This window comes from Pipistrellus hanaki (genome assembly GCF_964339955.1).
Source record: "Pipistrellus hanaki genome assembly, chromosome: 8".
NCBI lineage: Eukaryota > Metazoa > Chordata > Mammalia > Chiroptera > Vespertilionidae > Pipistrellus > Pipistrellus hanaki.
In genome coordinates, this window is record NC_140510.1 from 17,725,331 (window position 1) to 17,736,692 (window position 11,362).

At 39.0% G+C, this 11,362-nt stretch overlaps 1 protein-coding gene and 1 long non-coding RNA gene across 2 annotated transcripts in view; both read left to right on the top strand.

Annotated features, from left to right (window-relative positions):
• R3HDM1 (R3H domain containing 1) overlaps nt 1-10,745 on the top strand; it is a 100,272-nt gene extending 89,527 nt beyond the window's left edge. Inside the window, 5 exon segments of the mRNA XM_084892251.1 lie at nt 2,542-2,714; nt 7,352-7,493; nt 7,849-7,931; nt 8,340-8,424; nt 9,451-10,745. Coding sequence (XP_084748377.1) covers nt 2,542-2,714; nt 7,352-7,493; nt 7,849-7,931; nt 8,340-8,424; nt 9,451-9,812 — 845 coding nt within the window. The 3' untranslated portion in view covers nt 9,813-10,745.
• Nucleotides 3,061-7,029, top strand: LOC311626635. Its single transcript, XR_014795743.1, has 2 exons — nt 3,061-5,112; nt 5,313-7,029. It is a non-coding gene; the product is annotated as an uncharacterized lncRNA (long non-coding RNA).
• Nucleotides 10,746-11,362: the final 617 nt, after the last annotated feature.

Here is an 11,362-nt window from a genome sequence, read left to right on the forward strand (position 1 = left end):
CCCTCGAGTTTCACCTACTGCCAGACAGTCCAGTTTCTCCCCGTATGAGTCTGGGTCCCCAGAGTCTCCCCCGGAACTGGAATTCAGAGCATTCGGGAGTTTTTGTCTCTCTCTACCTTGAAAAAGACAGCTGCATACTCAGTTACCAGCCCTCTCCGTGCACGCCTCTATACCTCTGCCTTCCGCAGCTCCTGTGAATCTCAGTGTGTTTTTCTCTTTCCTTTTAATTGTAGAATTTCCACTCAGCCAGCCTTCCTGTGGTTCTGGATGATGTCTTTTAGTTGTAGTTTTGAAATTGTTGTACGAGGCAGCAGTTTAGGTGTTTACCTATGCCTCCATCTTGGTTTCTCCTCTCCTTAGGCATTTCTTGAAAAGGTTTTCAGCTTGCTGTGTTCTGAGGTATACCTAGGATATTTAAGGTACCATGCAAAATCAGAGGTACCAATCAAAATTGGAAGGTTCAATCTACTACTTCATTCCTGCTGCTGCCATTACTACACTGCTGTCTTATTCTCCTCAGGCTCTTCCTTCCTTGCCTCTAGATATTGATGTTCTCTAGGATCCTCTCCTAGGTGCACTCTGGTTCCTCTTCAAGGTCTTCCTAAGGAACCCAACACCTCCTACGCTTCAACTACTGCTTTTTGCCAACACTTCCTTAATCATATTTCTGCTGAGACACAACCATATAACCAGTTATCTACTGAACATTCTAACCTAGATGTGTCAAAGGGACTTCAGATTTACTATTTCTCCTTACCTATCTATAAACTAAAACAAAGCTCAAAGTCAAAATTAACTCTCTGTTCTCTTTTCACATTCATGCTGTCACCATTTCCGCAAATCTGTTACCTTCTTTCCTTCCCCACTTTTGATCAATTCTTTTCATGTTTTATTTGCAGTAATCAGGTATTTTGCTTATTTCATATTTCCCCTACACCCACCTTTTCTCTTCCTCAAGCACATATACAGACAGTTCAAATATTATTGTCCTGAAACAGAAGTCTCTTCATGTCATTTTTCTGAATAAAAAATTTGCATGAATTCTCTATCTAAACGCTAGCAAGTTTGCCTCCTGTTTATACTTACATGCTCAATTTACTCAGAACTTTGTTTTGAGTAAAAATTTAAGGATGAGCAGAATTTTGTCAAACAGAGAATGATGGATAGACACTCTAGGCAGCGGGAAGAATAGACACAAAAGTACCTTTGGCATAAAAAAGCATAGTGTATGTATTCTGGAAATTACTTCTTCTACATAGATTTCCCCAGTGTTTTAAACAATTCTTTATCATAACACCTTAGTATTTTATTGTAATGACTTATTGACATGTAGTCTATAAGAAACAGAGAAACAAGAAATTATTAAATAAATGACCAATAGTGGCTGCATCTACATGGCTGCTGTGGCTGAGGAGAACTTGAGGTGTCCCTAAGTAGTCAGCCCTTCTGTGGTTTGCCTAGCCAGGTCAGGTTGGTTCTATTTTCAGGGAACTGCAACTACCATGGTTACTGCAGTGCAAACTATGGCCCTTTTAGGACACAGGATTCTCCTTTACCTTAAACTGAAATGGTGATTTTTTTATTTGAGGCAAAGTATATGCCTAATACCAGCAGTGCTGCAGTACTGGAACACAAAAGAAATAAATCTGATAAAAAAGATATAATTAATAGTCCATTTATCTCTACTGTACAATTAGCAAGGTGTTTTCACATACAATCATCACAGCTCTTTAAAGTCAGCCAAGTAGGTCTTCCTAGCCTCCTTTTTCAGGTAGGAAAACATAATAAGAGAACTCACATTTTCCTGGAGTCATATGACTTTTCAGGGTACTAAAATTGTTCTTTGTTAATTAATTCCATTCCCATGTCCCAAATTTATACTTCATGAAATCGATTTATTAGAAAGTACCTTTCTATTGTATGTCAAAGTTTCTGTAGGATATTTTTTCCCAGTTTTTCTTTGTATTTATAAAAATGGCTGTTTTAAAATTAACTTTTTATTTGTTAGTGCTTGATTGATTTTTAGAGAGAGGGGAAGGAAGAGGAATAGAGAGATAGAAACATTGATGAGATAGAAGCATCATTGGTCAGCTCCCTCCTGCACTCCCTTCACTGGGGATTGAGCCCACAACCTGGGCATGTGTCCTGACCAGGAATGGAACCAGTGACCTCTTGGTTCCTGGGTCAATGCTCAACCATTGAGCCACACCCCAGCCAGGCAATTAATTCAGTTTTTAATTGCACTTTTATATAAATCATATCTCAATTGTGTTACTCTTCATTAGTTTCTGTAATAGATCATTGGACTTTCCTGAATAACTATAGACTTGTTGGTTTTAAGACAAGTGAGATATTTAGGTCTACAGAGTCCATTTTAATGCCATTTTAAACAACACAACACTTTTAGCAAGAAGCACTAGGGTTTCAATCTATGTTGCATATATTATAGTAAAATTTTGTTCAGGTATGTGAAATTATTGCCATTATCTTGGTCTTTGAAGATGCTGTTTGCTGATGTAGTATCCTAATTCTGATTTTCAGCTGTGCCACCTCCACCACCTAGTGGAGGAATGGTGATGATGCAGCTTAATGTACCAAACAATCCACAATCTCGTGCCCACTCACCCCCGCAGTGGAAACAAAACAAATATTACTGTGATCACCAGAGAGGACAGAAGTGTGTGGAATTTAGCAATGTAGACAATATTGTTCAGGTAAGATGCTTAATTTTAATACTTGTAATATTTTAGTCACAAAAGATTGACCTAAAAACTTTGATACTGAATTTGAAACCTCAAACAGATTAGTAAAGAAATTTGAATACTTTTTATATCCAGAACATTTTTTTAACATTTAAATATTATTTCCCAACTTTTGCATATTCAAAAAAATGTTTTTAATCAGAAGATAAATTAGATCTAAAATTTGATAAAGAAAAAGAATTATGCTGTTATCCTATTTTTTTTCATATAAACTGTATGTTACAATAACCAGAAAGTTGATGAGGGGATGCTCTTCATCATAGAAATACAATTAATAAATATAAAAGCAGTGGTAAATTTTAAAAATCACCATTATGTAATCCTATTGAAATAATAGATGAAAAAAAAACCATCAGCCTGGCCAGTGTGGCTCAGTTGTTTGAGCATTTTCCCATTGCACCATAGGGTCACCAATTCAGTTCATGGTCAAGGCACATGCCCAAGTAGTGGGTTTGGGCCCTGAACAGGATGCATGCATGCAGGAGGCAGCCTATCTTCTTTTCTCTCTCTCAGTCTCTCTCAGTCTCTCTCTCTCTCTCTCTCTCTCTCTCTCTCTCTTAATCTCTCTAAAATCAATAAAAACATTTTTTTTAAATCAGCAGCAAATGCCAGAAACTTTAGGAAAAGACTTATGGGAAACTTTAAAACGGATAGATGAGGCAGACAACACTTGAAGTAACTGATCAATTATAGCATCACTAAAAGTGGGTCAACCAAACTTATTTGCCTCCTGGTGTAGTATAGAGGAAATTCACATTATCACATGATGTGCTCTTATTAAAAAAAAAAATAAAAAACTTGAACCTGAATCTTATCAAGCCTCTAAGGTGAGCTAATAATTTACAGAAAATCCAGGAAGAAAAAAAAAAAACACAACTTATATGATATCATGTCCTTATTTTACTAGACAAATTGGTCCCGTTTTTTTAACAGATAAGTGGCATTTTGAAATGAAGGATGGGTCTGCTATAGATTAAAAGAGACTTGAGATACAATAATCAGATGCAACATATGGATCTTTCTTGGATACTGATACAGTCAAAAGATGTTTTTGGACCAAAAGCGAGTATTTAAATATTTTAATTTTTAGTATGATAATGGTGTTATTTTTTAAATAGTTCTATCTTTTAGAAATATTTATATACTAAAATATTTTTAAGTGCAATGCTGTGATATCTGAGACTTGCTTTAAATACTTTAGGGAAAAAAGAGCAGGAGAAAGCACAAAGTTGTATTATGTATAAATGGAAGTTTGTTATATTCGTCTAATTACACCTCTATGTATTCAAAAGTTTACCACATTAAAAAGTTTTGAATTATTTAAAGATTATAAAAAAATATTTATAATGCACATAACAAAATCAGAGCAAAATAAAAAGGTCAAAGATCATTTATAGGAGGCTAGCTCATAAACTATAGCCAATAGCCATTAAACAGATGAAATGAAAATTATTTTTTATCTATATAATTGGGAAATTTTAGAAAAACTACTAATTTGCACTGTCAGCAGAGATATGAAGTGACTTGTACACTCACTTGTACACTTTTGGTGGTACTGTAAATTACTACAACTCTTTTTGGAGTACAGTTTAGTGACAACCTGGGCATGTGCCCTCCTTGACTGGAATCAAACCCGGGTCTCTTCAGTCCACAAGCTGACAGTCTAGCCACTGAACTGAAACCAGCTAGGGCCAAAAGAGGCTGTTAAGTGTGATCCCCATGGTAATCACAAAGAAAAAAAAATCTATGGAATATATATGAAAGGAAATGACAAAGGAATTTAAACATTTTACTACAAAAAAGTCAAGTAATTACAAAAGAAAACAGTAGTGCAGGAAATGAGGAACAGAAAAGAACTATAGCCGGGACCGGTTTGGCTCAGTGGTAGAGCGGTGGCCTGCGGACTGAAACGTCACGGGTTCGACTCCGGGCAAGGGCATGAACCTTGGTTGCGGGCACATCCCCAGTAGGGGGTGTGCAGGAGGCAGCTGATCGATGATTCTCTCTCATCGATGTTTCTAACTCTATCCCTCTCTCTTCCTCTCTGTGAAAAATCAATAAAATATATATTAAAAAAAAAAAACAAAAACTATAAGGCATTTAGAAAAATAGTAGCAAAAATAATAATATATCAAAAGTGTTTGCAAGATACAAAGGACATTATATACTAATAAAAGTTTCAATTCAGCAATAAAATAGCACAAATATAAGCATGCATCTAATAGACAATCAAAATTCATGAAGCAAAAACATACACATTTCAAGGGGAAATAGACAATTCTACAATAATATTTGGAGACTCTAATACTCCACTCTTAATAATAGTTAGAATAACCAAATAGAAGATAAGGCAGGGGTCCTCAAACTTTTTAAAGTGGGGGCCAGATCACGGTCCTTCAGAGAGCTGGAGGGCCGGACTATATGAACTACTAATTCCTACTGTAACACCTCGGCTGCGCTCACTGCCCAAAAAACCTGGCGGGCCGGATCAGACTCCTCTGCGGGCCGCATGTGGCCCGCGGGCCGTAGTTTGAAGACCCCTGAGATAAGGAAATAAAGAACAGTAAACCAACTAGATCTAACATGCAGAACACTACCGGACAGCAGCACCATATACATTCTCTTAGGTGCGTATGGGACATTTTCTATGATAGACCATATGTTAAGCCACATAGTAAGTCTCAATATATTTTTTTTAATACTTTATTGATTTCAGAGAAGAAGAGAGAGAGAGAAAGACCAAGGCTGATTGGCTGCCTTCTGATGTACCCTGACCGGGAATCGAACCATGACCTCCTGGCCTGGTTCAATAAATTTTAAAAGGTAGATATCATACAAAGTGTCTTCTCAAGAAGCATCATACTGTAAGTCCTATTCAGAGCAATTAGACAAGAAAAAGAAATAAAAGACATTGAAATTGAAAAGAACTAAAATGATCTCTGTTCAGAGATATGATCTCCCCACAAGATACATTTATAACTAGAAAGGAAAAAATAATAACTTGACAGTGGAGAAACTATCAGTCATCATCTTCACCAAGCTATTGAAATAAAAACATAACCAGTACTGTTATGACAGATGGACAGCATGTTCCTTCTCATATGATGCACTAATGATACAATATCACTCTTCCGGTATTCCCTCACCAAACGTATATCATGAACTTTTTTTTAAAATTGACTTGAGAAAGGGGGAGAAAGGGAGAAAGAGAACAGTGATTTGTTGTTCCACATATTTATGCATTCTTAGGGCAATTCTGTGTGCCTTGACCAAGGATCTAGCCCCCAACCTTAGCACATTGGGACAATCTAACCAACTGAGCTATCTAGCCAGGGTTATCATGAACATATTGATAAGAAAACAGCAGGCATCTGGGCTGGCTTTAGCTCAGCGGTTCCTTCGACTACAAAAGAAAACAGCAGGCATCAGTGGATAGAGCCTCAGCCTGTGGACTGAAGGGTCCCAGGTTCGATTCCGGCCAAGGGCGTGTGCCCGAGTTGCAGGCTTGATCCCCAGCGGGGGGTGTGCGGGAGGCAGTTTGCTCTCATCATTGATGTTTCTATATCTCTCTTCCTCTCCCTTCCTCTCTGAAATCAATTATTAAAAAATGTTTTAAAAAAGAAAACAGTAGGCAAACCAAAACTGAGGAACATTTCACAAAATAAATGATCTTCAGAGTGACCTTCAGAAATGTCAGAGTCATGAAAGAGAAATAAGACTGGGGCTCTGTTCCAGATCAAAGAAGAACAAAGTGACATGGCAACTAAATGCAACACTTCACTCAGTTCTAGATTGGATTCTGGACCAGTTCAATTTTTTCTTTTTTTTAATATAAGGATAGGAGGTGTTGTGAGCAATTTATCTCAAATAGCTCACAAAAAATAGATAAATCCAGTATAATAGAATATTAACATTTGGGAAATCTGAGAATTGTACTATTTTTGCAACTGTTCTTCAGCGATGAATTGTTTTAAAATGAAATGTTAAAACAAACAGTTAATGTGGAAAAAAAAGAATGAGGTTGATGTAAGTATTCTCTCATTAAGAAGTATCTACAGCTGAGACCGGTTTGGCTCAATGGATAGAGCGTCGGCTTGAGGACTGAAGGGTCCCAGGTTCGATTCCGGTCAAGGGCATGTACCTTGGTTGCAGGCATATCCCCAGTAGGGGGTGTGCAAGAGGCAGCTGATCGATGACTCTCTCATCGATGTTTCTAACTCTCTATCTCTCTCCCTTCTTCTCTGTACAAAATCAATAAAATCTATTTTTTTTTAAAAAAAAGTATCTACAATATTATCATCTAGGTACAAAAGAAAGATTCAAAAATAGGGTGTACAATCTATTTCCATTTTTGTAAAACATGGATGTATGGATACATATGCATAGAAACCATCTGTTACCAGTGCTTATCTTTAGGAGTTGGAAATTATAAATTTACATAATGCTATAATTTTTGTAATAACAAGTATATATTATTGTAGTATCCATAAGTACATATTTATAATCAACAAGAATAAAAAATTTTGTCCAAAGGAAACTTGAAAAAATCCTAACTAAAGTGCTGTTCCATTTTCTTGATGTAATTACAGCACAGCCCTCAACTCAGCAGTCCCATTATTTCACCAGCTCCATCGCCAGCACCAGCTCAGCTATCCACCCTGAAAACTGTTCGTTCTTCTGGACCACTTTCCATCATCCCCCCGTTTTCTAGACCTTTTATCCCTGGTCAAGGTAAGTGTACACGCAACTAATCACAGCCTCACAGAATTTTAAAACGTCGATCGTAGTATCTGTGCTTTATCTTGGTATTATTACCTTCCAGTTTTCCAGCGCCAGCAGGCATAGTTGTTTATTACCATATACTCTTCTGGCCTTAATATTTCATTACTAATTAATAATCAATTACCAATTTAGTCATTACTTCGATGACAGAATTAAAATGATTTTAACTTATTTTTAGACTCCATTCTTTCAATTCTTTTAAAACTATGTCAATACCCACTGAATTGAGACAATTTAGAAAACTCCAGGAAGTATTTTATAACTGAGTAGAGGAAAATATATAAATGTTTCTGTTGACTTTCAGGAGATGCCAGGTATCCATTACTTGGCCAACCACTGCAGTACAACCCTCCTACTGTTCTGCATGGACACTTGCCACCCCAACAGGTGAGCGTGCCGGCCGTCAGACCTTGTAGAGCATCCTACGTCTGTGCTGAGTGCAGGCCTGGGCCTTCCTATTGGCACTGCACAGGGAGAGTTCCCTGCCTCACCCGTGGGTTTCTCAGTGTTGTCACTGCCTCATCGAGAGCAGAGCCAGGGGACAGCGGTGCTGCTTGGCTGGGCAGTATTCCCAGGTGGGCTGGCTGCAGGGCACGCTTGCTCAGGAAAGCCCAGAAAGTGACTGGTCATAGTGGGCCTCTGCCACAAAGGCGGGATTCAGGAGGCCTGGGGTTGAATTTTTCTGCTGAAATACAAAACCCAGACTGAGTATGGTTAGGTATTAAGTGTTTAAACATTACAAACTTATTTATCATCATTATTAACCTTATTTCTCATCTGTTTGTGGGTTTTCAGGGTCAGTCTGGCAACAGGCATGGAAACCGGGGAAGGAAACAAGCTAAGAAAGCTGCATCCACTGACCTTGGCGCAGGAGAAGCAGGTGTGTCCCTGAGCAGCTGGATGTGCTTCTACAAGCTGTTGACCACTTCAATAGTCTCTAAAACTGTACCCCTACACAGAAATGGGTTTTACTCTCCCTAGAGTCCTGCAAAGGTCATAGGGAATTATGCCGTCTATAATGTAGGGTGCTTGAATATGCTCTTTCAGAGCTATTTCATCTCAAGTTTGAGAGCATAGTAAGGTACAGGTTGGGTTTAGGAGGGGTGAAGGGGCGGAGGAGAAACGGTGTGTGTGACAAGTACAGGTAGAATGAGCTCTTTGCCCCTATTCTTTTTTTTTTCTTTTTTTTTCTTTTTTTTTTTAATATATTTTATTGATTTTACACAGAGAGGAATTGAGAGGGACAGAGAGTTAGAAACGTCGATGAGAGAGAAACATCGACCAGCTAGCTGCCTCTTGCACACTCCCCACTGGGGATGTGCCCGCAACAAAGGTACATGCCCCCGACCAGAATCGAACCCGGGACCCTTCAGTCCGAAGGCCGACGCTCTATCCACTGAGCCAAACCGGTCCCGGCATGCCACTATTCTTAGAGAAAGGAAGTGGCCCTTACATCCATATGGAGGTAGTGTGAGCAAACAGGTATGTCACCTTCTGTGGCAAAGTGCTGTCACCTCGGTACTTTAGCTTTCTACTCAGCTTCCTTGGGTGCATAGGCAAGTGATGCTTGCTTTCTTTTTCACTGGGAACGTGAGGTGCAGGGAGCTGTCCAGAAGCACACACCTCATTGGGAGGAGCCACTGTGCGATGCTGTGTTGTGTATGTGCAGCTGTCAGTGAAGACTGAAATGGGGAGTTGACACCATTAGCTCTACACTCCTTGCCGAGGGGGTACATAGGAATGATTTGAAAGATTATCGTAACAGTTATACTTCTGTGGATTTGAATGGTTTTAGAAAATTCTGTTTATTTTCTATGACATAGAATCTATGTCATATTGAGTTTAGAGTACATTTTGCCTCTCTTCAGTAACAGGGATCGTTAATCCTACACCTTTTCCGTTCTAGTTGTTGGGAAAGTCTTGGAAATTACTGAACTACCAGATGGAATAACTCGCATGGAAGCCGAGAAGCTCTTTGGGGAACTCTTTAAAATTGGCGCCAAGATCCGGTGGCTGCGGGACCCCCAGTCTCAGTCCCAGCTGCGTCGTCACCCACTCTGCTGTGGCAGCGGGGACAGCACTATCAATTCTGAACGCTCTAAACCCATTGACTTGGCCTCCACGTACACCGTCCTAGCCACATTCCCCTCCATCTCAGCTGCACAGAATGCATTGAAGAAACAAATTAACTCGGTTAACAAATTTAAGCTGAGAACAAGCAAGAAACACTATGACTTTCACATTTTGGAAAGGGCGAGTTCTCAGTAACAGTCACCTTGGACCCTGGGCCTTTTTGATTCCCCTGTGCTCTCCCATCTTTAATTGGCTTGGTATTCAGAGCTCCTGTTAACATGGTAGAGACTCCTAGGGGGTGTGGTCAGGGCGAAACAGCTTTTGAAGACAGGCCAGTGTTCCAGCAAAGTGGGGTGATCCACACTGCCCCCCAGTGACTAGGAATCCACATCGGAGTCACAGCGTTTTCTGAGGAAACGCTGTTCAAATGTCTCCTGACTTTTATAGTTATTTTGTTTTATATTTCTGAATTCTTGTATCAGATCCAAAGCTCTATTGTACAGCAAATTATTCTTCAAAATTATTACAATTAGTTGCAACCTGTATTTCTTTTTTGCAGCCAGCACAGTGTGATCCAACATAGAATTTGGGGGAAAAGAATACAGGAATGGAATAACCAAGTCAGAACCATTTGCTGTCTTTCTGAGAGGCTGAAGGGTGACTAAGGAGAGCCCACAAGCAGATGACTCTTCCCCTGCTATCTCCAAACACAGAATTCCCTCAGTGGGTTCTTTCCTTATTCATTTAGGTAGTATGACCATTAAGTGTGAAGTAAATTATGTTCTTAATGCCTCTCAATCAAACCACTCAGACTCAAAGGGGAATGGGAATCATTCTAGGCTGGAAAATACTTTTTTTAAGCCCTTCCAATAACCAAACGCCACTTATTTGCATTCCCCTCCTCGTGGATTTTTTGTCACCTACAGAAATGCATTTGATGAGTGCTGGAAACTTCTTAAGCAGTTTAAAGTTTGTTTTCATTGTTTGCAGCAGATCACTGGACATCAAAGATTCATTGCACTAATTACAAGGAACCTTCTTTTTCAATTCTGTGTAATTTGAAAGGCTGTACAATGTGTGCTGATGCAAGCCTTTTTCAGTTCAAGAGAATAAATGTTTACAAATATAGACCCACTTTGTCTTCGTAAATTAAAATCACCTTTTTAAATGAGTGCCAGTAATAAAGACCTAACCTGTCCTGCAGATTTTAATTTCAAACTTAAAGATGAAAGACAGTAAACCCCTCATTTTTGCTTTTTTCCTTATTCATTTATATTGAATTCATTGGGGTGACATTGATTAGTAAAATTATAGGTTGGTTTCAGGAGTACAATTCTATAATACATCATCTTTATATTGCATTCTGTAGTAAACCCCCTCATCTTACAAAACGTTTTACAAAGCATCACTTTCTCTGTGGCAGTGATTCTAGTGGGTACGATTTATGTCACCTCATTCTCTCATGAAGGTAAGACCAATACCTTGCTGGTGTTGCTCAGTGTTTGGAGCACCAGCTCGAGCACTGAAGGGTCACAGGTTTGATTCCCAGTCAAGAGCATGTACTTCAGTTGCAGGTTTAGATCCCTGGCCCCATTTCAGGTGCATACTAATTGATGTTTCTCTTCGCCTTCCCTCTCCAGCCCTCCCACACTCTCTAAGAAACAATGGAGGGATCCTCAGGTAAAGATTAAAATATATATACCAATCAATGAGAGACAATTTGAGTATGAACGTTTATATATATA